Source organism: Crotalus tigris, unplaced genomic scaffold (genome assembly GCF_016545835.1).
Source record: "Crotalus tigris isolate CLP2741 ecotype Arizona unplaced genomic scaffold, ASM1654583v1 scf7180000018330.590113, whole genome shotgun sequence".
Classification (NCBI taxonomy): Eukaryota; Metazoa; Chordata; class Lepidosauria; order Squamata; family Viperidae; genus Crotalus; species Crotalus tigris.
In genome coordinates, this window is record NW_024096945.1 from 360779 (window position 1) to 386023 (window position 25245).

General features: G+C 44.2%; 1 protein-coding gene across 5 annotated transcripts in view; it reads right to left on the minus strand.

Annotated features, from left to right (window-relative positions):
• The window catches only part of ACACA (acetyl-CoA carboxylase alpha), a 268972-nt gene that overhangs the window by 163575 nt on the left and 80152 nt on the right, over positions 1–25245 (minus strand). For all 5 annotated transcript variants that reach the window (XM_039350417.1, XM_039350415.1, XM_039350416.1 and 2 more), the window contains 9 exons: positions 23461–23611; positions 19606–19740; positions 18081–18227; positions 17231–17419; positions 13670–13770; positions 12839–12927; positions 10272–10396; positions 6243–6356; positions 949–1062 (listed from right to left, as the gene is read on the minus strand). In XM_039350417.1, the coding sequence (XP_039206351.1) occupies positions 949–1062; positions 6243–6356; positions 10272–10396; positions 12839–12927; positions 13670–13770; positions 17231–17419; positions 18081–18227; positions 19606–19740; positions 23461–23611 (1165 nt within the window). The remainder of the gene's footprint in view (positions 1–948; positions 1063–6242; positions 6357–10271; positions 10397–12838; positions 12928–13669; positions 13771–17230; positions 17420–18080; positions 18228–19605; positions 19741–23460; positions 23612–25245) is intronic.

The window sequence follows — 25245 nt, forward strand, 5'->3', positions numbered from 1 at the left end:
AACGAACAGTGGTAAGACTGTGAGGGACCTGTACTGTGAGGGGATAATTCTACCTTATTTCTGCACCTGATCCATTTGGATTTATATATGATGCCCACACAGAAGGCTACAAGGCAGATCAGGAACTATTGGTAATTCTGTCTAAATGATTTGATTTTGATTAGCAAACGTTCTAACCCTCAACAATTTAACAATGACTTTATATTTTTTATATTTATTTATGCAGGTCGTCCTCCACTTATCACAATTCATTTAGCAACCATTCAAAATTACAACGGCACTGAAAAAAGTGATTTATGACTGTTTTTCACACTTACGACCGTTGCACCATGGTCATGTGATCAAAATTCAGAGACCTGGCAACTGACTCATATTTATGACAGTTGTAGTGTCCCAGAGTCACATGATCCCCTTCTGCGACCTTCCAACAAGCAAAGTCAATGGGGGGAAGCCAGATTTTTTTTAACAACCAGGTTACAACTTAACAGCTGCAATGATTCACTTAACAATTGTGGCAGGAAAAGTTGAAAAATGGGGCAAAACTTGCTTAACAGATGTCTCACTTAACAATATAAATTTTGGGCTCGATTGTGGTTGTAAGTTAAGGATTATCTGTGTATCCAATTTAGAAACCACCCATCTCAATCACTCTTAAGTACAGACTTACAACGTTTCATTGAGTGACATTCAAAGTCACAACGGGACTGAAAAACATGACTTACAACCTGTTTACAGACTTATGACTGTTGAGGGAATATAAATAAACAAAAATAAGAATGGGGATCAGTGAAAGAAAGATACACCCATTGAGGCTGCACATTGCAAATTGTAACTAAAATTAGAGTTAATCCTACACAGCAAATCTTTTTTTACCTGTTGGATTTCTGAAAAATCATCATGAAAATGCCTGTTATTACAATTTGATCTTAGGCTCCATAATCATCATACCTGCAGATTCTCAATGCAGAACTGGTGCCCGTACATGTCAATAGCTGAGAGAAAGATGGATTCCACCTGATTGTGACGGAGTTCATAGGAAGGCAGGTGGGAAGCGATGAGCACCTAAGTAGGAAACAAAAAGTCGCCGGTTGTTTGAATGTTACTCAGGGAATGGAGGAAATTGTGAAATTGTAGAATTTCAAAGCTGGGATTCAGGATCAGGCCTGGTTCTAAAGCTATGGGTGGCACAGAAAGCCTTGGGGAAGATATTCAGATGCCATGAGGTGTTTATTCCTGCAAAGATTAGAATTGTACAGGTGGCAGTCCAACTTTCCAAGCCAAAGTTGGATTTTTGAAGAAGCAACATGGAAAGAGTATTGATGCTTTTGAACTTTAGCACTGGAGAAGATTCTTGGATAGCCAAGAAAGAAAACAAATGGATTTTCAAACAAATAAACCCATAAACCAGCGGTTCTCAACCTATGGGTCGCGACCCCATTTGGGGTCGATCGACCATTTCACGGGGGTCGCCAAGCAAGGCTGTCCGCCATTTTTTTCTCCTTTTCCGGCGGGTGCCTTACCTCCCTTGGGCTGGGCCAGCTGGTGGCCCAGCCGGTGGTCGGCCTGCTCCATCTCTGCCGCTTGCCAGCTACGCCTTGGCCGGCGCAGGGGGCGGCACCACGCATGCGCGGCGCTCCCGGGCAGGGAAAGTCCTTGACTTACGACTGGTTGGGTAGTCCTTGACTTACGACCGGTTTAGTCCTCGACTTATGACCGGTTGTGAGTCGCGGCATTAAAAAGGTTGAGAACCACTGCCATAAACGCTAATAGCCAGGCTCAGATTATCCTACCTTGGACATATTATACAAAAGTCCAGGTGTTTTCCTCATGAGCCTCTAATTACAGGCAGTCCTCGACTTATGGTTATAACTGATCCCAAAATTTCTATCGCTAAGTGAGTGAATCATTGCAGTTGTTAAGTTAGCAACCCGGTTATTAAGTGAATCTGGCTTCCCCACTGACTTTGCTTGTCAGAAGGTCACAAAAGGTCATCACATGACCCTTGGACATTGCAGCCATCATAAATATGAACCAGTTGCCAAGCATCTGAATGATGCCATGGTCATAAATGTGGGGGGAAAATGGTCATAAGTAATTTTTCAGTGCTGTTGTAACTTTGAACGATCGCTAAATGAATTGTTGTAAATCGAGGACTACCTGTACTCAGATTTTGCAAGGAACTCTGGCTATCTTGTCATGTGAACCACAGAGACAGGGGAAAGGTAAAACTGCATTTCCTAAACTCTCTGATGAGAACTAGAAACTTGTTTGTTGAAATGGAACAAATAAAAACCAAAGAATTGTCTAGGGTTGCCAAACTCTACAGTTGTATCTCTGTGTTGCTTCCAGGCTTTTAAAATGCTCTAAAATTAAAACAATGAAGCAGCTGATGTTTCATTTTTAAACACTTTTAGCAGCCGCCGGTTTCTTTGAACCACACAGTCAGTGGGACAATTTTGTTCTTAATAAATAATACGCTATTTCATGCGTTTTTGTTCTTGTCAATTGCTAAGTTGTGTCCGTCTATTCAGGACTCCAAGGGACCATAACATGCCAGGCCCTCTCTGGCCACCACTGTCTTCCGGAGTTTGCTCAAATTCATTTTCATTGCGTCGATGACACATTTAATCTGTTAGGATTGTGTGTTAAATGAAATAGATATTACTTAATCTGTTAGGACTGAACTGTTAATTTTGGGAAACAAAAATTAAAATTATTAAGTGAGCCAATTCTGCACTGCTATGTTTGATTTGGTCCAGTTTTTTTCAATAGGGAAGTTTCCTCAGGAAGCAAATATCTGAGATAAAATTCATCTGCTTACAAGCTCTAACTTCTGTGTTTTCTCGAGGGATGATCTGCTTTAACTTAGCAGACGTCAATCTCATTTTTTTGTGACAGAGGGCACCAACCATGAAAAGGCCACAAAAGGCCACAAAAATAACCAGGAAAGAGGCCGATGCCAACAGTGCCAACGTAATGATGATGGCTGCTGAGAGGTTCAAGGGCACAGATAGCAACACAGCAGAAGATAGCTAAAGTCACCAAGAAGCTTCAGACACCCTTTTATTATTTTATACAGGTAGTCCTCGACTTACGACCACAATTGAGCCCAAGATTTCTGCTGCTGAGTGAGACAATTGTTTTGCCCCATTTTACGGCCTTTCTTGTCATAGAGGTTACATGAATCACTGCAGTTCTTAAATTAATTACATGGTTGTTAAGTGAATCTGGCTTCCCCGCTGACTTTGAATGTCAGAAGGTCGCAAAAGGGGATCACATGACCTTGGAACACTGAAACCGTCGTAAATATGAGTCAGTTGCCAAGCATCTGAATTTTGATCATGTGACCATGGGGAGGTTGCCATGGTTGTAAGTGTAAGTCATTTTTTTCAGTGCCGTTGTAACTTTGAACTCAGTGAGCTGCTGTAAGTCGAGGACTACATGTACCCCATGTAGTTTAAAATAAATTTTAAAAAACACACACACCAATAAGCATGTTTCTCTTTTCTTTTTCTTTCCTTCCCCTGCTGTCTGATTTCTAAAATGGAAATGAAGGGAACGACAGAGGAGTTCTAAAAAAAGGAGCTTTTACCAGCCTGGAATTATTGAGAGACAACTAGATTCATCTCTTTCCCCACCTCCACATTATTTTAATTATATAGAAAAGTCCCTATCAGCAGAGAGCTCTCCAGGTATAGAGCTGGTATTTAAATTGGAATGCGAAATGGAGAACTTAAGAAAAGGGCAGAAAAACACCCAGCAAAATCAAGGTTTTATTTGAGTTGGGGGGGGGGAGAAAGGAAAACTTTGATGGCCCCGGGGGAGTCATTAAGAAGAGACCGCTGCTTCTTTTTACACCGTGTGTTGGGGTTCTCTTGCCAAAGTCTAAGCAATATATTTTGTTTTCTGCTCCTGTGATTTGTGCTATGTCTTTCAGTCCAACCCCGAGGCGGCCACGTTGCCAGCTGGGTGCCAGCAAAGGACACTGGGCAAATAGGACAGAGAAACAAAGGGGAAGTTGAATAATTGACTCTCTTCGTGAGGAGGTTCCTGAGCATGAGATGGTTGGTTTCACACTGTCCTAGCTTAAGGTCATCGGGCAACCAGGTAATGGAGCCACAAGCAACCTATGGGAAAATCAGGAGAAGGGGTGTGACAGAGGTGACTTACCACCACTTGTTTAGTGATAGTTAGAAGTTAAAACGGCACTGAAAAAAGTGATTTATGACTATTTTCACACTTATGACCATCTCAGCATCCCCATGGTTACACGATGAAAACTAATAATAATAGTAATAATAATAATAATAATAATAATAATAAAGTTGGAAGGGACCTTGGAGGTCATCTAGTCCAACCCCCTGCTCAGGCAGGAAACCCTATACCATTTCAGACAAATGGCTGTCCAGTCTCTTCTTGAAAACTTCCAGTGTTGGAGCATTCACTGTTTCTGGAGGTAGGTTGTTCCACTGGTTAATTGTTCTAATTGTCCGGAAGTTTCTCCTTAGTTCTAGGTTGCTTCTCTCCTTGATCAGTTTCCATCCGTTGCTTCTCGTCCTGCCTTCAGGCGCTTTGGAGAATAGCTTGACTCCCTCTTCTTTATGGCAGCCCCTGAGATATTAGAACACTGCTATCATGTCCCCCCTCATCCTTCTCTTCATTAGACTAGACATACCCAATTCCAGCAACCGTTCCTTATATGCTTTAGCCTCCAGTCCCCTAATCATCTTTGTTGCTCTTCTCTGTTCTCTTTCTAGAGTCTCAGCATCTTTTTTTACATCGTGGTGACCAAAACTGGATGCAGTATTCCAAGTGTGGCCTTATCAAGGCATTGTAAAGTGGTATTAATACTTCACGTGATCTTGATTCTATCCCTCTGTTAATGCACCCCAGCACTGTATTGGCTTTTTTGGCAGCTGCAGCACACTGCTGGCTCATATTTAAGTGATTGTCCACTAGGACTCCGAGATCCCTCTCACAGTTACTACTATTGAGCAAAGTACCCCCTATACTATACCTGTACATTTGATTTTTCTTGCCTAAATGTAGAACCTTACTTGTCCCGGGATCATGTGATTATCTTTTGCGACCTTCTGACAAGTAAAGACAATGGGGAGGCCAAATTCACTGAACAACCATGTTATTAACTTAACAGCTGCATAGGTTCAGAACAACTGTGGCAAGAAATATTGTAAAATGGGCCAATCCTCACTTAACAGCTGACTTGCTTAGCAACAGAAATTTTGAGCTCAGTTGTGGCTGTAAGCCGAGGACTACATGTATTCTTATCTGGAAGGTGAGAGTCACGTCTGGGAATTTGTGCCAAGCCTAAAGAAGGTTTGTAAGGAGATCTGTGATATACTGCTGACAGCAAACCCCACTCCCTTCTTGCACTGATAATGTTACCTAGTTGGGTAATGAAACGTCTGCAAGAAAATAACCAAACTCAGAGAGCACCCAAGACTCCACTTTTGAATATTTTTTTGTCTTTGAATCTGGAGAGACATTCTGCTCTAATTTTTAGTATTTCGGCTGATGGTAGAATCTTATTGGACCCCACAGTTCAATCTGGAGCTACAAATATTCTCTTCTATGCACTGCTGAGTCAGACAGTTGTTTGACTCTGATTCCTGGCTTAACTCTCCACAGCGACTCCTGGTTAATTCTTTGATTCCGAGATATGGCTGATGGGAGTTGTAGTATCAAACTTTAAAGCAGTGGTTCTCAACCTTTTTAATGCCGTGACCCCCCAACCAGTCGTAAGTCAAGGACTACTCAACCGGTCGTAAGTCGAGGACTACTCAACTGGTGCAGCACCGTTTGCAGAATGGGACTTTTGGCGGGCTCAGCAGGGCAGAGACAGCCTGGACAATTCCTATTGGCTTTTGAAAGCCAATAGAATTAGACTCTATTCAAGAGAGTCTATTCTATTGGCTTTCAAAAGCCAATAGAAAAAAAGGGAGTAGCACAGCTAAGGAAAAGGGGAAAAAATGGCGGACTGCGTTATTTGGCGACCCCCGTGAAATGGTCGTTCGACCCCAAATGGAGTCCCGACCCACAGGTTGAGAACCACTGCTTTAAAGGTAGCAGAATGCCTACCCTTGACTGAAGGCAGCAATGGGCCAAGGTATGATCAGGACATACCTTGAGATAAGATAAGCAACCAATGAGATAAATAAGCAGGATAAGTTGGCCTAGTGTTGTCTTAACATTGCTAGAGGTTACCCTTATCTATGTTTTACCTGGCGGGCTCGTAAGGCAACTCTGGCGTTGGTGGTCTTACTTAACTGGGTCAGTTCCATCAGAATATTGATCAGCTCATCGGTCAGTGTGGGATCTCGGCCACACAACTGATCCTGTCAAGAAAACAAAGAACTTCTTGATTTACAGACTCAGCATCCAAGGGAGACCTACTTCTCAAAATATAGCCTCTACCCCAAATCAAACATTATAATCAATAACCTATTGATACAAAAACCAGCATAGAAAAGCCAAATTTGTGGAATAATATAGTAATATACAGGCTTTTATAGAAGAGAGATTCTGATTTGCTCCTAAGGGGGAAAGGCATTTTCACTAAAGAAATTTCGCTCATATTTTGAAGTGCGATTCTATGAGTTTTATTTTTATACTGGTAGGTATTCCTCCCAAGCAAGTATTGGCTTGGAGGTTTACCACTGAATATTAATAAAAATGAGACATAGCGTATATTAAAACAGTGTTTCTCAACATTGGCCACTTTAAGATATGGGGACTTCCGTTCCCATAATTCCCCAGCCAGCCATGGGATTTGAAGTCCAAACATCTTAAAGTGGCCAAGTTTGAGAACCGCTGTTCTAAAAAGAAGGCAAGCTAGAAAGAATAGAGAATACACAATAACATAGTTGGAAGGGACCTTGGAGAACTTCTACTTCAACCCCCTGCTCAAGCACGAGACCCTATTTCAATCCAGACAAATGGCTGTCCAGTTTCTTCTTAAAACCTCTAGTGATGGAGTACCCACAACTTCTGGAGGCAAGTCGTTCCACTGATTAATTGTTCTAATTATCAGGAAATTTCCCCTTAGTTCTAGGTTGGTTTTTTCCTGTTACTTCTTGTCCAGCCTTCAGGTGCTTTGGAAAATAAACTGACCCCCTCTTCTCTGAGACAGCCCCTCAAATATTGGAAGCTATCATGTCACCCCGAATCCTTCTCTTCATTAGGCCAGACATATCCAATTCCTGCAACTTTCCTTCATATGTTTTAGCCTCCAGCCCCCTAATCAGGGGAGACAGGCTGGAAGTCCCATAGACTCCTAATAACCTAATATTCCTTCTTGTGAGTACACGCTCATTGCTTTGGCTATCTAGTAAACTGAACTCTGCAAACTAATGCCTTGCTTAGCAACAGAAATGTTGGGCTCAACTGTGGTCGTAAGTCGAGGACTACCTGTAAGTCACACCAATAGAAGTGACTCTTGATTCAATCCATGGCAGCTCTTCCACTAGCCCTGAAGCACCAGCCTTACCGAAAATGACAACGGTTCCTCCTCGAAAGCTCTCAGAAGGACTATAGATGTGGATCCCCCCAAAATGGAAAAGCAGTTTAAAGCCCCATCTTGGAAAGAAGGATTCATCAACTCCCCCCAAAAACGCAAGGCATGCAGCAGCAGTGCTCAGCTTTCAGCCTGCCCCATCGGCAAAGGCCTCTGACGTCTTCTTTGACAAGGCCTAACGCCTCTCCAGCACCCCCATGTAATTACACACTTGAGTGACTGGACTCTGAAGGAAATTGAAGGCCTGAGCTGCGAACAGCTGCCATTTTTTCTCTCCATCATGCCGGCATGATTACTTGAGAAATGAACAGCCCCAGCTCAAAGCTACTCCAGAATTCTCAGAGGAAATATGGCTCTGTGTTCAAATAATGAGATTCTTAAGGCAAGCGTTACTTACAGTCACACAGCAAAAGGGAAGGGAAAGGAAAGGAAAGGGGAAAGCATGGGAAGTAAATAGAGAAGAATAAGAAGAAAGGAAAGAAAAAAGGAGGAGAGGAGAGGAGAATGAGGGAAGGGCAAATGAGATGAGAGTGGAGGGGAAGAGAGGAGAGGAAGAATGGAAGAAAGAAAGGGAGAAGAAGAGAAGGAAAGAAGATGAAGGGAGTGTGTGTGTGTGTGTGTGTGTGTGTGAGAGAGAGAGAGAGAGAGAGAGAGAGAGAGAGATCTTCATAGTGTACAGATTATTATTTAAGTAAGACAATGGCGATATGTATAGCCATCAGATTCAGCTGTTCTAAGACTGTGCTTGCCTGCAAGAAGAAAAACAGTGTCTTGTTTAAACTTTTAGCTGGGCAAATCAGTTTCTAGTGACAGAAACCTTCCACATCTTTAGCAAAAAGAGAAAAAGATGCAGAAACACAAGAACAGGCTTGGAAAGCTCAACCCTATTAATTAGCGTCTTTGAAAGCATGACACAAACAGTGATGTGATGGATGCCATCAATCCTGGGGTTAACTCTCCCACAGGCTACATTTAAAAAAGGCATTTTTCTTCAGCTCAGCTATATTTTAAAATACCCAGAGTCAAACATTTTTACTCCTCCAGGTCATGGGAAAAGGGAGAGGCCTTTATCTTCTCTGCTTTTGTCTTTTTAGTTGAAAAAGATGGGATTGAAGATTTGGGGGACATCAGTGTTCAATCCAGAAGAATTGTCCCAGCACCTCCAGCCCAATTTTAAAATGAGAGATTTTGAGGCAAAATAAGAGATTATTATCAGACCTCAAGAATGGTGGATGGCTGTGATTGGTAAATTTTAGGAGGAAGGCATAAGAATGCAAAACGAGGACCAAATCTGGCTAGCTGGTTTGAAAAGGTTAACGCCATCAAAACAGCTGCTTAACATGCAGTTAAAACATGCAGGTGATTCTCTGAACAACTGTTGCTCCATAAGGAAAATAATTCCATAGGGAAAACAATCCAATCCAATTCCAGGTGAAGCCAGATTTCTCCCTTTTCATCTTTTCAGAATGGAGGATTTTGTCTTTCGCATCTTAAAAGACAATCCCTTTGACGCATCTTTGCAGATTATGCTGATCCATGTGCCCCACAATAATGTTTTTTTTCAATCTTGGCAATTTTAAGATGGGTGGACTCCAACTCCCAGAATTCCTCAGATAGCAACCAAGATTTCCCTAGTCAGTAACTTCCAGGTTGTGTGGACTTCAATTCCCAGAATTCCCCAGCCAGCATGCTTTAAGGCAGGGGTCTTCAAACTTGGCCCTTTTATGATTTGTTGACTTCAACTCCCAGAATTCCTCAGCCAGCATAACTGGCTGAGGAATTCTGGGAGTTGAAGTCCACAAGTCATAAAAGGGCCAAGTTTGAAGACCCTTGCTTTAAGGTGTGTGGACTTGAACTCCCAGAATTTTGCCAGGGGAATTCTGGGAGTTGAAGTCCACACATCCGAAAGAGGCGGACGTTGAGAAACACCGTTCTACATCTTTGTTATTTGGCAGCTGCATAATCATGTGTATAAACATTCTTGTGGGCTCCAACAGGTAGAAACCATGCTAAATTGCCGATACGTAGAGTATTCTTCAAAGAAATCCATTCCACTCCCCTTTCCAGTGACCACTTGGATGGACTTCAACCAACCAACCAACTTCAACCGTCCATCCATTTGGTCCTCACGGTGGCACTTAAAAACAATAATAGTGACAAGAGTGGTCTTAGGGGAGTTTAATGGCATGCAAGTTTGATAAATAAATTGATGTCACTCCGTCACTGGAGCTTTTTAAGAAGAGATTAGACAGCCATTTGTCTGAAATGATGTAGGACAGTGTTTCTCAACCTTGACAATTTTAAGGCATGTGGACTTCAACTCCCAGAATTCCACCGCCAGCATTGCTGGCTGTGGAATTCTGGGAGTTGAAGTCCACATGCCTTAAAATTGTCAAGGTTAAGAAACACCGATGTAGGATCTTCTGCTTGAGATCTTCCAACGCTATAATTCTGCTGTTTTGTTAAATAAATATATGTAGACTCCAACTTCCAGAATTCTGGCTGAGGAATTTTGGGAGCTGAAGTCCACCCATATTAAACCTGTTGAGCCTGAATGCCAAATGATAGGTCTGCTCTAGTACTAGCAGTTCTACCCCATCGCTTTAAATCTGAAATGAGTCATTGCTACCGATCAATCATACCGTTTTTTTTATAACGCCTAGGTACAACTCTCAGCTATATTTCAAATGGTTTACTAAAGAGTGCTAAAGAAATTGCGCCCAAGAGCTTCACTTACAATGAGCATTGTCACAAGGAGGTTTTTCTTCGTCACCTGGGCGTGGGAAAAGATATAGTTGAGGACCGTGTTCATGTCGCTTTTGTTCTCCTCCCGAAGAGCAAAGACACACTTATCATAGTGACCTGCAACCAGGAAGCCAAACGTGACATTGATAAATAAGAGATGCTTGAGGACAAGAAGGATGGCATGATGGTTAAGATGCTGGGCTTGTCGGCTGGAAAAACCAGCAGCCCTGGGTTCGAGACCCAAGCGTCACTCGGCAGGTGTGCACCTGCCTACCCCTAGCTCCTGCCTACCTGGCAATTCCAAAGCATGCAAAATGTGAGTACCGTATATGCCGGCGTATTAGGCGACCCGGTGTATAAGACAACCCCCGTCTTTATCGCCGAGTCGCCTTCCTAGAACGTCGTCTTATACGCCGGAAACTACCAGTATTTCCAGCATATAAGACGACTCGGCGTATAAGACGACCCCCGTCTTTGGCGCCGAGTTTAGCGCTTCCGGAAGTCATCTTATACGCCGGCATATACGGTAGATAAATGGGTACCACTTCGATGGGGAGGAAACAGCGTTCTGTGACACCATGCTGGCCACATGACCACTGAAATGTCTTCTGATTGGACTAGCTCATGACCTCAAAACAGAGATCAGCACTGCCCCCTAGAATTGGCAACGATTAGCGGAGCAAAATCTGCAGGGACTTCTTTCCTTCCCTTGATTAGAAGAAGCTGCAACTTACCGTGTTTCCCCTGAAAATAAGACCGGGCCTTGTATTAATTTTTGCTCCAAAAGACGCCTTAGGGCTTATTTTCCGGTTAGGGCTTATATTCTGGGAAATACAGTACTAAATGCGTCCGTCTGGCTGATGATCTTAACTGGGGCTTATTTGGGGGGTGGGCCTTATATTATGAGTGTCCTGAAAAATCATGCTAGGGCTTATTTTCTGGTTGGGTCTTATTTTCAGGGAAACACGGTACTTGCAGGCTACTTCTGCTGACTGCCGGCTGCCAGCAGTTCGATCCTCACCGGCTCAGGGTTGATTCAGCCTTCCATCCTTCCGAGATCGGTAGAATGAGGACCCAGATTATTGGGAGCAATATGCTGACTCTGTAAACTGCTTAAAGAGGGCTGTAAAGCACTGTGAAGCAGTATATAAGTCTAGGTGCTATTACTATTGCTACTTCAAATGTCTTCTAATTGGGGGCATTCCTGATTTAGGACCTTCAGCCCCGAGAATTCTCAGCAATGCCCATTATGGATGGGGCTTTCTGGGAGTTGAGGACTGTACACTTAAAGCAGGAGTCCTCAACCTTGGCAACTTTAAGACTTGTGGACTTCAACTCCCAGAATTCCTCAGCCAGCAAGTCTTAAAGTTGCCAAGGTTGGAGACCCCTGCCTAAAGGACTTCTAGACAGGGAAAGGCTAATCTAGTACTAATCAAAATACTTTGGCGTTGTTTCGCTGAAAACCAACATTTACTTCTGATTATCAGCAAATCTGAGCCATAGTGAACAATGGCTTCGTTTAACAACTATGGCGCTCACTTAACCATGGCACCCATAGTTACAACCTCCCCATTCGCTTAACGATCACTGCAAAAAAGTCATGAAATTGAATCAGTCGCATCAGCAACTCGTTTCATGACCGTTAGGACTTATGATCATCATGGGCAGGCTCCATTATGGTAATAACTCAAGGGCTATATATAATCAGCTTTCCTTGGTTTCACAAACTTGAGAAGGCCATCAATGCGAGGACTGGTTGCAAAGTTAATTTTTCATCCCCGTCGTAAATGCGAAATCTATCTAGACTTCGTTTGGGATGCGGGGTGTGGGTGTGTCTGTGTGTGTGTATGTTGTTTTTACTCTTTGTATATTGGGTTTTTTAGTTTTTGTAAGCCATCTAGAGTCACTGAAAGTGAGTGGGCAGCCATATAAATTCTATAATTAACTAACGAACTAACTAACTAAATAAATAAATAGACAGTGTTAGTATTCATGGCTCACATTTCTTACCTGGACAATATTGAAGGACTGACTCAGGGGTCTTCAAACTTGCCCTTTTATGATTTGTGGACTTCAACTCCCAGAATTCCTCAGCCAGCGTGTCTGGCTGAGGAATTCTGGGAGTTGAAGTCCACAAGTGATAAAAGGGCCAAGTTTGAAGACCCCTGGACTAACTGAAATAGGGTGGATGGGGAGGGCAAGATGAATACTTCTATTGAAGCAAAGCAGCTTACAATGCTATGTGTTAATATAGAGAGGAAGGACTGCCCATTGTAACCGCTGTTCATCTGACTGGGTCAAGGGTAATGGGAAATCAGCTCTGAAAGCTGTCCCACTAGACTATGGTTAACCAGCCTGCCTGGTGCTTCTTGCAAAAGTTAATCATCATTTAGAAAAAAACAATTTTGGTTGACAAAGCCTTTTGGAGGTTGACATCCCAGTACAATGCTGCCATCTGGTGGCCTGAATTATTACAGCTTCTTCTTCCCTGCTGTGATACAGCTCTCATTCCCACCACCCTCGTTTGAAAAAGTCAAATCCTGAACTAAGATGACCCACCGTGTTGGAACTGAGTTTCCACCTTTAGGTACTGCCGAAGCAAATCCATCACCACCGCCTTCATGTGACCTCGGATGCCACTTCGGTATCTGCAACAGACCTCTCCACAATGAAAACGCTGAAGCGGATAATCTTTGAAACCATGGTTGCATTGTAAACACGCTTCCAGGATTGGTCTAGACTAGAGGTTAAGGTTCCAGGCTAGAAGCCAGGAGATGGTGAGTTATAGTTCTGCCTTAGGCATGAAAGCTAGCTGGGTGACTTTGGACCAATCATCAGGAGATGGTGAGTTCTAGTCCCATCTTAAGCATGAAAGACAGTTGGGTGACCTTGGACTAATCACTAGGAGACGATGAGTTCTAGTTCCGTCTTAGCCATGAAAGCTGGCTAACTGACTTAGGGCCAATCACCAGGAGATGGTGAGTTCTAGTCCTGCCTTAGGCATGAAAGCTAGCTGGGTGACTTTGGGCCAATCACCAGGAGATGGTGACTTCTAGTCCCACCTTAAGCATGAAAGGCAGTTGGGTGACCTTGGACTATCATCAGGAGACAATAAGTTTATACAAGTTTATACTTTATGCGTGCGCGCGCGTGCGTAAAATGCTTCCCCCTTCCTTTCCTCCAGTCCGCCAATCAAGAAAGGTTGGAGACTTCTGGTGTAACTCTTGTCTCGTGGCGAGTTGGCCAAGAGGAATTGTTGTAGGCCCATCTGTAGGGCCTTAATTGTATTTATTAAGGGGGTGGAGGCTAGACCCTCCCACAAAGAAGCCTGTCATTCGGCTTTCCCGTTCAGATTTTGCCAGGGACCACTTCAGTGATCCTGACACTCACCTTTGAACCAGCTGCACAATACTCTGAGTGTTCATGAAGAAAACCTCGCGCTCCGATTTGCGGTTTAAGGTGGCTGCGTGACTGTCCAGGATGTTGGCAATCTACAGGCAGAAAAGAAGCAAACTTTGACTGACAGCATCAAGGTTTTGGGCTTGATTGAAAAGGGTGGAGCGGCCACAAGATACTGACAGAATCTGACAACTCATATCAAAATTTAGCACAGGGGTCTTCAAACTTGGCCCTTTTATGACTTGTGGACTTCAACTCCCAGAATTCCTCAGCCAGGCACTCGTGCCTGGCTTAGGAATTCTGGGAGTTGAAGTCCACAAGTCATAAAAGGGCCAAGTTTGAAGATCCCTGATTTAGCACATGCTACTTTCTTTTGTGAAAGAGCAAATTTCTAGCCCTGCAAGGCTACAAAACAAGGCTGGCCTAATTTCCAAAATTAAAGTCAAGGATAGAGAAGATATTGAGGGGGGGAGGGTGAGTTTTGCCTGTTTGCTTAGGAGCTGCTTACAGGTACAGCTAGTCCTCGACTTACGACAGCTTGTTTAGTGACCATTCAAAGTTACAAAGGCACAGAAAAAAGGGACAAAACTATTTTTCACGTTTATGAACATTGCATCCCCAGGGTCACCTAATCAAAATTCAGATGCTTGGAAATTGACTCATATTTATGACGGTTGTGGGGTCTCCAGGTCACGTGATCCCCTTTTGCGACCTTCCGACAAGCGAAGTCAATGGGGGAGGCCAGATTCACTTAACAACCGTGTTACTAACTGAATAACTGCAGCGATTCACTTAACAACGGTGGCAAAAAAAGTCGGGAAATGGGCCAAAACTCGCTTAACAAATGTCTCGCTTTGCCCCAGAAATGTTGGGCTCAATTGTGGTCATACATTGAGGACTACCTGTAGTCCTCGTTTAGTGACACAATTGGGACCAGCAGCTCTATTGTTATGTAAAGCGATTCCTAAGTCATACTGCATTTATGCTTATAATCTGACTTCAGATTTCCTTGGCATTGCAAACCTCAAGTCTGCTAAGCGAAGCAGTCACTAAACAAGAACTGTCTATTTGGGTAGTCCTCGTTTACTGACGGTAATTGAGAGTGGAAACTCTTATCACTAAGCAGCACGGGAGTTTACTTCCATTTTCCAGCAAAAGCCCCTCCACAACCACCATGGATTGACTTAACGACCACCACATTTTTTTAACAATGGCCACAAAAAAGATCGCAAAACCGGGCAGTCACCTAGAGAGCCCCTCTGTGACTATCACAATTTATAATTGAAGTTGGGGGCACAATGACGGTCGTAAGTTGAGGACTGGTTTTCTAGGACCACCTAGAAATCTCTCAGTTTCTTTCATGGTGAGTCTGCTCAAATGGAGTCTCTGAACCAGTGTTTCTCAACCTTGACCATTTTAAGGCATGTGAACTTCAACTCCCAGAATTCCACAGCCAGCATTGCTGGCTGTGGAATTCTGGGAATTGAAGTCCACATGCCTTAAAATGGTCAGGGTTGAGAAACACTGCCCGGGTCTGAACAATCTGAAATGTTTCTTCCCCAATTTCTTGCAACCCGGACTGAGCTGCTATCTTTGAGATAAGCAGCCATCAGCCTGGCCTTCTGAGCCTTCCTTATTCAGGTCTGCTCTTCCTTCCCTTCCTTCCCCCGGAATGGGACAACTCGCCGTGGCCAACTCACCACAGGCAACTTGCCGTGGGACAATTCAACAATTCAGTTTAATTATTTAAAACAATTAAAAATGTTTTTTTTTTGTAATTTTTGCCATTCAGATTTCATTTTGTCCCCCCTTTGGCATCCTTTTTTAAAATGATTCTGTTCCACCATTTCTTCGATATTAGTGTTAACTCTTGTCCCGCTGTGGCGAGTCGTCCTATGGCGAGTTGGCTGGGGTAAGTTGGCTTCAGCAAGTTGTCTTAGACCAGTGATGGCGAACCTTTTAGAGCAGTGGTTCTCAACCTGTGGGTCGGGACCCCATTTGGGGTGGAACGACCATTTCACGGGGGTCGCCAAACAATGCAGTCTATCTTTTGAAAGCCAATAGAATAGACTCTCTTTATTTATTTATGAGACTTATATACCACTTTAAGTGCAAGCACTCTCTAAGCAGTGTACACCAGTAAGCCAGTGTTTCCCAAACTTGACAATTTTAAGGCATGTGGACTTCAACTCCCAGAATTCCACAGCCAGCGTTGCTGGGAGTTGAAGTCCACATGCCTTAAAATTGTCAAGTTTGTGAAACACTGCAGTAAGCAATGTATATATATATTTACATTGCCCCCAACAATCTGGGTCCTCATTTTACCTACCCCGGAAGGATGGAAGGCTGAGTCAACCTTGAGCCGGTGAGATTTGAACCGCTGACCTGCTGAACAGTCAGCTAAAGTGGCCTGCAGTACTGCACTCTAACTGCTGCGCCACCTCGGCTCTTGAATAGAGTCTAATTCTATTGGCTTTCAAAAGCCAATAGGAATGGTCCAGGCTGTCTCTGCCCTGCTGAGCCCGCCAAAAGTCCCATTCTGCAAACGGTGCTGCACCAGTTGAGTAGTCCTCGACTTACGACTGGTTGGGGGGTCGCGGCATTAAAAAGGTTGAGAACCACTGTTTTAAAGACCGAGTGCCCAAAAACCGCCACCACCCCACCTGCCCCCCAGTCCATCCCTGCTCTGCCCCGCCTGCCCGCAGGGCCAGCCACCACTTCCACGGCCTGCCGCTACAGATCACCCAGGCGGCCCTGCAGCACCGTGGCGACCACGGCGTCAACGCCCCGCAGCATCATCTGCACATGATGGGGCACAAGGGCGGAATCTTGTCCCCGCTGCCTGGCTGCCATTTCCTTGGCTGCGCTGCTCCATGCGAGCCACGCCCAGGGGTGACTCTCCTCCAGGGGGCTGCTGGTGAGGGGGGGGCACAGGGGGAGATAGAGCTGGGGCAACGGCACATGTGCCCACAGACAGGGCTCTGAGTGCCCCCTCTGGCATGTGTGCCATAGGTTCGCCACCACTGTCCTAGACCCTCTGTCAAGAAGGAAACTTTGGCAGCTACGTGCCTCTGCATTTCAACTTGCCTTTAGATAAAGGAGGGGGGAGGTGTTACTCTCAAGTGGGTGGATGGAGAAACAAAACTTCGTCGATTCAGCTGCAGACCGTGAGAGCTTGAAGCCTTGTCAAGGACCCCAGTACAGGTGTAGATTTGAAGCAGACGGTTCCCATTACAAAATGGACTTGTTGATATGGATTACATAAGATTTTGGGGGTTTGGATGGGAAAATTATTGTTTAACTCTATGAATTGATATGGGACCCTCAGAATTAGTTTTCTTTTGACATAACCATGCAGTGTATTCAATAAAATGTAAGATTTTCGGAAGTGGAATTATTGCTGGAGTTTTATTTGAATTCTCGAGCTGGATGTTGACACCCTCCTTCCCCACCCTCCTCACCCTCTCTCACCATCAAGCATATTAATCTTCCATCTAACCTCTGTCTAGCCAGTTTCATCTCAGTTTCAACCCAGATCACAACATTCCTTACCTGCTGGCTGGGAAACTGGCAGAGGACAGATGTGATGTTGCTTGCGTACTGTGCCATTTCTTTTTTGATGGATTTTTCCACGTTGGGGGGGATCCGCCCAGAGACGCTGGTCATGATATCCTGGAGCTCCAGTAGAGGCAAGGATGGATCCCGGAGAGTCTTCATTAACCGTTCGACCCAGTTCTTCACCTGAGTTAGACGTGGAGTTGAAAGTAAATCAAGATAGCAGGCAAATGAGTTTGTTTTCTATAGGCATCTAACACTGCAGGTAGTTCTTGTCTTATGGCCCGTCATGAGGGAGGGAGGGAGGGAGGGAGGGAGGGAGGGAGGAAGGAAGGAAGGAAGGAAGGAAGGAAGGAAGGAAGGAAGGAAGGAAGGAAGGAAGGAAGGAAGGAAGGAAGTTTCTCAACCTTGATTGCTTTCAGATGTATGGATTTCAACTCCCAGAATACCTCAGCCAGCATGCTGTATTCTGGGAGTTGGAGTCCACACATTTGAAAGCTGCTAAGATTGAGAAACCCTGACCTTGAGGGTAATGCTTTCCAGATGTGCTAGAACTGAACTTGCAAGGTTAATTGGCTGGGAGTTCTCTGGAGTTCTAACACATCTAAAAGCCAGCAGGGTGGAAAGACTGCCATAAGGCATTAAGATAGACTATCGCTTATGCCAGGGGTCTTCAAACTTGGCCCTTTTATGACTTGTGGACTTCAACTCCCAGAATTCCTCAGCCAGGCACGCGTGCCTGGCTGAGGAATTCTGGGAGTTGAAGTCCACAAGTCATAAAAGGGCCAAGTTTGAAGACCCCTGGCTTATGGCAACAGAAGGGGGGGGAGTAAGAAGTGGACACTACCTTGCTGGTGAAAAAGGGTTCTGGAAGGCAGTATCCATTCATCACGTTGAGCAGGTTGTCGAAGACATAATGGAAGATCCGGTGAAGCTTCTCACCCCGCAGGGCTGTGCTCTGGATCTGAGGCAAGGTTCCCGTATGGAGCTCAGCCTTGAGAGGACAAGAAAAACCAAAGTCAGCCAGCGCTGTGAGAGTTGTACCCATCCAATCATCTGCTTTACCTCAAAAGAGATCACTTTCTGAATTCTTTGGGCCTGAAGCTTCTTTCCCAGACTCAACCGATTCCACCAAAGGTTAATCCTCCGTTTCGTGGACCTCAAAAAAAGCTACTTAGGATCTGGATTTGAAGTTCCAATGGCTGCCCTCCCCACCCCGGCAGTCACATGACCGCATTTTGATCGTTCGACAACCAGTCCACATTTAAAGCTTTTTGTGGAATCCTGCAGTCACACAACTGAACTATGATGTTTTTGCCGGAAACTGCCTTCCAGATTTCAGCCAAAATCACCTCACTGTGAACATTGGTTTCATTGAACAACCACCGTGTTCACTGAACGAGCACACTGCTCGCTTAATGGCCGCCACCAATATATTTGTAAAATCAACCGCAGTCACAGGATGAGCCATTTAGCGACCACCTTGACTTACTACAGGTAGTCCTTGACTTACAATCACAACCGAGCTCAAAATTTCCGCTGGTGAACAAGACGGTTGCTAAGTGAATTTTGCCCTTTTACAACCTTTCTTGTCACAGTTGTTATGTGAATCGCTTCAGTTGTTAAGCTGGTAACACAGCTGTCAAGCGAATCTGGCTTCCCCATTCACGTTGATTGTCAGAAGGTGGCAAAAGGGGATCACATGACCCAGACATTGCAACCGTCGTAAGTACATGCCAGTTGCCAAGCGTCTGAATTTTGATTAGATGAACCCGGGGATGCCGCAATGTGTGAAAAACAGTCAAAATCAGTGCCGTTGTAACTTTGAATGGACACTAAACAAATGGTTGTAAGTCAAGGACTTTCTGTACTGCAATTGTGGGCTCAGTTATGGTTGCAAGTCAAGGACTACCTGTAGCCCAATCCAAGAAAAGTACAAAAAGGCTCTTGTCAATTATGAGGAAAAACTAGGAATTCCCAGAAGTATGCTGGTACTTAATTCATAATTAATTCGTAATTATTATTATTAAATTTATTTTCCAGCTGTCTCGCCAAGGGGCCACTCTAGGCGGCTCCTACAGACCTTGGATTCATTTCTTTCATCTTCTTCATCACAAACAAACAGCACCAGCACCTACCTGACCTTCCCCAATCTCTAAAAGCTCACCAGGTTTAGAGCTGTTTGGTTGCTTGGATGGGAGACCACCAGTAAATCACAAAGCTCTAGTTCAGAAAAACACCCCCTCCCTCCTCCCCCCCCCAAGCCAGCAGAAGACTAAAGAAAATGACAGATGTCCCCAGAAGTCAAGATACATTTTTAGTTTAAAAGTTTGTGAAAGGATGGCTTTTACCGCTAAAGCTTCCAAATTTACCTGCTGAACTCGGCTCGGGTCATCCAGCTGCATCTTAGCAATTATACACCCTGGTTCAAGCGCTGCTCCGGAACGTTTCACATAATGGATGCAGCCCGATTCCACCGCTGTGAGGGTCATCACCATCTTCATCACCTGAAAAAATAGGAGAAGACCAAGTTAAGCAAATGACTTCTCAGAGGAAGCTTACCTTCCCTTGCTTTCCCTGCCCTGTTGAGGTCCAGCTCCTTTTGTAAGTCGTATTTCCTATTAACAAACTGCACAGAATAAGTATTATGCTTCATTTAAGCCACAAGAGTAGGGGATAAATATAGAAAGCTCCTTAAGGGCACAGCCATGCTTGGAACCGTAGGAACCGTATAGTCAAGGCCACAGGTCGGCAACCTGCGGCTCCGGAGCCGCATGTGGCTCTTTGAGCCTTCCCCTGCGGCTCCCAGCGTCCTCTGCCTTTGCAGAGAGAGAGAGAGACAGAGAGAGGCAATTGCGCTTCCCTGCTTCTCTCTCTCTCTCTCTCTCCCTCCCTCCCTCCCTCCCTCTCTCTCTCTCTCTCTGAGCATGGCTCAGCATGGAAACCTCTCCCTTTCTCCTCAGCACGGCTGGCTCAGGAATTCTGGCAGTTGAAGTCCATGAGTCATAAAAGAGCCGAGGTTGCCTACCCCTGAGTTTGTTGGAGAACAGCTTGAAGCCAGCTTGCCAGGTGAGCAGCAGATGGGAGAGAGGGAGGGGGGGAGAGAGGGAGAGAAAAAGAGAGAGAGAGGGAGAGAAAGAGAGAGACACACAGAGAGAGACAGAGACCCTTCTGACATCTAAAATGAAGATAATACTGCATATATCATTTTTACCTTTATTATACACACACACACACACACACACACACACACACACACACACACACACTGATAATAAAGGTAAAAAAGGATATATGCAGTGTTAGCTTCATTTTAGATATCAAAAGGGTTTTGCGGCTCCCGGTGTTTTGTTTTTGCTGGGAAACGGGTCCAAGTGGCTCTTTGAGTGTTTTGGGTTGCCTACCCCTGGTCAAGGCCATGGTTTTCCCAGTTGCAATGTATGGAGGTGAAAGTTAGACCATACGAAAGGCTGAGCGACAAAGAATTGAGGCCTTTGAACTCTGGTGCTGGAGAAGACTCCTGCGAGTCCCCTGGACTGCAAGGCGTTCAAACCAATCAGTCCTAGAAGAGATCAACCCGACTGCTCTTTAGAAGGCCAGATCCTGAAGTGAAGGAAGGACTCACTGGAGAAGGGCCTAATGCTGGGAAAGATTGAGGGCAACAGAAGAAGGGGACGACAGAGAATGAGGTGACTGAATGGAGTCACTGAAGCAGTAGGCGTGAGCTTAAATGGACTCCAGAAGATGGTGGAGGACAGGAAGACCTGGAGGAACGTTGTCCATAGGATCGCGATGGGTCAGACACAATTTCGCAATTAACAACAAAAATGCTTGGAACTGGTTGTTACAGGAACAGAAACGCCGGTAGAGCAAAGAAAATCTGCATTAAAAGTTTTCTGTTCAAACTGGACTTGGCACTGCAATGATTGCGAGAGTCATTGAAACAGGCTTACTTTACCTGTAACTATCACATCCAAAGGTTATGCTTGCTAGTTTATGGCACAGTATATCCGATACACTCACATAACATCAGGCTTAAGCGCAAAGACAACATGGTTACTTGTAATAGACAAAATCTTGCCAAACCAGAGCTGCAATCTTCCAACCGAATAGATATACCCTGGGAGATTTTAGGCTAGTGACAGAGGTAGGCAACCTTGGCTCTTTTATGACTTGTGAACTTCAACTCCCAGAATTCCTGAGCCAGCGTGGCTCAGCATGGAAACCTCTCCCTTTCTCCTCAGCATGCCGGCTCAGGAATTCTGGGAGTTGAAGTCCACGAGTCATAAAAGAGCCAAGGTTGCCTACCCCTGGGCTAGTCCATGACTTACAACTATTTATTTAACCACTGTTCAAAGTTACAATAGTGCTGAAAAAGTGATTTATGACCAATCCTCGCACCTACAGCCATCGCAGCGTCCCCAGGGCTATGTAATCAACATTCAGGCGCTTGGCAACTGGCATGTATTCACAATAGTTGTAGCATCCCAGGGACATGCGACTGCCACTTGTCACCTTTCCAAGCTGGCTTCCACCAAGCACAACCAATGGTGGAAGCTGGAGTTGCTTAACAACTGCGTCATTCAAATAATGACCGTAGCAAAATAGGTCATTAAAATGGGGCCACCTCACTTAGCAATGGAATTTCCAGTCCTAATTGCGGTCAAACGTTAAGGACTATCTGTACCCTGAAACTTCTCCTGCTTACCCCATCCAGTTCAGGATTGAATATTCTCTTCTTCTGGGACCCCTTCTGGACCCCCCCCCTGCCCAACTCCTCCTTCAGCTACACTTTCCATCACACAGAAAGCAAAATATCTGAGATTACAAAGCTTGAAAAATATACTAAAATATTCATACTAGCCAGGGAAACTTTGGTATCAGAAACTGAATACATCATAGTTTCATTCCATACAGCATTAACCTTGTGAACTCTCAAGCTGCCTCCTTCCATTATATATTCAAGATGGACAGTGTTTAATATTTTGGGGGGTCTATACATATGTTGTATACAGTATGGTTAGGTGTGTGTCATGTATGTGTTTCACTTTGGGAGCGGGCGACTAAATTTCATTTTTGATGTGTGCCGTTGTGCCCACAGTAAAAAAATGACAATAAAGGTTATCTTATCTCTGATCAGAAATTTATTAGTTTGCAATGTGATGATGAACATCTCTCTTTGAAATTTTTCACTGATACTTTTAATCTTTTAAGTTGAGGTGTCTGTGATAACACATTGTGAATAAAATAAATTACCGTATTTTTCCGTGTATGCTATTTTTTCCTGCAAACACTTTGTTCAAAAATCGGGTGCGTCTTATACACGGAAAAATAATGGTAAACTCTGCAGCCCAGGGCATGCCTGTGTGGATTGCCATGCCGCCTGGTGCAGGGGTCAAGCCCCTGTGGGCTTGTCACTAACAGGAGGGGGGAGGGGGCAAGATCGTCAGCTGGCCAAACTTCTGGATTTGCTGCCTCAGCTGTTTGGCACGGAGAAACTCGCCTGCCAGGGCGTCTTATACACAAGGGTGTGTCTTATAAACGGAAAAATACGGTATAAATTTCAGTGCATATATTTTGCTTATTTGGGGTCTTTAGACTATATCTGTGCATTTACAAAACCCTTTAATGCTCAATGGGGGAAACAAGGAAATCTGAGGATCTCCTTAATTGATTAAATTGATTTAAATGGATTAAAGTAGAAGGGTTCTGCAGGAGAAAAAGAACACGTTATGTTGTATAAATAAGTGTTTGCATTAAGACAGTTACTCAGTTTTATTTTGCAATTGCTATATAATAATAATAATAATAAAGTTGGAAGGGACCTTGGAGGTCATCTAGTCCAACCCACTGCTCAGGCAGGAAACCCTACACCATTTCAGACAAACGGCTGTCCAGTCTCTTCTTAAAAACTTTCTTTGTTGGAGCATTCATCACTTCTGGAGGCAGGTTGTTCCACTGGTTAATTGTTCTCACTGTCAGGAAGTTTCTCCTTGGTTCTAGGTTGCTTCTCTCCTTGGTCAGTTTTTTGATTAATTAAAATTGATCCAAACCAAAATCAATCTCACTCTGATTAAGAGAGAGATTGAACCTGGATGGAAACTCTTTCTGTTTGTGAATCGGTGAGTATGGATGTGTTTGTTACTTGTGTGGATGTGTTTGTTAGCTCTCCTTTACACAAAGTATTCACAAGAAGGCCAGTCTAACAAGTCTACAAGCTTTTTTACCTCAATTTCACCAAAACATTGTCCAGCAAAGACATGTCCACCATCCTCCACCACATACTGGATGAGTTTCCCTGCAGACGGCGATCGTAGAATTGATGGGTCATTTTCCTTTTCAAATACACAGGTCTTATTGCCAATGGTGATGCGATATCTAAGCAGGAGAGGATAGAAAGCACAAAAATTAGACTGCAAAAATGTCTATACAGAGGATTTTATTTATTTATTCAAAAAATTTATAGGGATGCCCAACTCACTCTTGGTGACTCTGGGTGACCTAACAAAAGATAAAACCCCAATGCAAAATCCAGTAAAGGTAGTCCTTGACTTACGACCACAACTGAACCTAAAATTTATACCACTTTACAATGCCTTGGTAAGGTCACGCTTGGAATACTGCATCGTTTTGGTCACCATGATGTAAAAAACAATGTTGAGACTCTAGAAAGAGTACAGAGAAGAGCAACAAAGATGATCAGGGGACTGGAGGCTAAAGCATACAAAAACAGTTGCTGGAATTGGGTATGTCTAGTTTAATGAAGAGAAGAATGAGGGGGACATGATAGCAGTCTTCCAGTATCTCAGGGGTTGCCACAAAGAAGAGGGAGTCAAGCTATTCTCCAAAGCGCCTGAAGGCAGGACAAGAAGCAACGGATGGAAACTAATCAAGGAGAGAAGCAACCTAGAACTAAGGAGAATTTCCTGACAGTGAGAACAATTAATCAGTGGAACAACCTGCCTCCAGAGGTGGTGAATGCTGCAACACTGGAAGTTTTTAAGAAGAAACTGAACAGCTATTTGTCTGAAATGGTACAGGATTTCCTGCTTGAGCAGGGGGCTGGACTAGATGACCTCCAAAGTCCCTTCCAATTCTATTCTATTCTATTCTATTCTATTCTATTCTATTCTATTCTATTCTATTCTATTCTATTCTAGTCCAGTCCAGTCCAGTCTACTCTAGTCTAGTCTATTTCCAGTATTAGACATGGCATTGTTAAGTGAGTTTTGCCCCATTTTAAATAGGTAGGTCGTGGTCCCAACTAAAGATTAGACAATAAGTCTTCTGGATTGTCCCAATATGTATTCAATGTAAGCTGAGAAGAAAAAGAGGGTGGGAATCCATTGAAAGCAATCAATTTTGCATCCTGGAGAACCTTGGGTTTTTACTGGGGTGGGGGCAGGGTGTTGTGGAATTTTCCTTAGCAAGATTAAAGGCGTATAGAGTGGAAGATTCCTAAAGCCTAAAGTTAAGATCAGGGGTAGTCAACCTTGGCTCTTTTATGACTTGTGGACTTCAACTCCCAATTCTGGAAGTTGAAGTCCACGAGTCATAAAAGAGCCAAGGTTGACTACCCCTGGTTAAGATCTTTATAAGACCCCAGAGATACAGCCCCACCCTTATAGGCTGTGTGCCTTCCTTATCTTGGTTAGCTTTCTCCAAAACAATCCAGGATTTGACCTTGGGACCGAAGATACATGGCTGCCACCTATAACTGGAGCCTGCTTCTACTTGGAGCTTGGAATCATGCTCCTCATTTCCACATTAATTGCATCTTCAGCTCAAGCGGGGGTGAGGGGTGGGGCTGGAAGTAGATGCCGGACACCAAAACCCACAGTCCTACAGGTAGTCCTGTAACAATCCAAGTTACAATGGCATTGAAAAAAATGAGTTATGACTGTTTTTCACACTTACGACCGCTGCACCATCATCCCCAGGGTCAGGTGATAAAATTCAGATGCTTGGCCACTGGCATGACGGTTGCCATGTCCCAAGGTCACGTGATCACC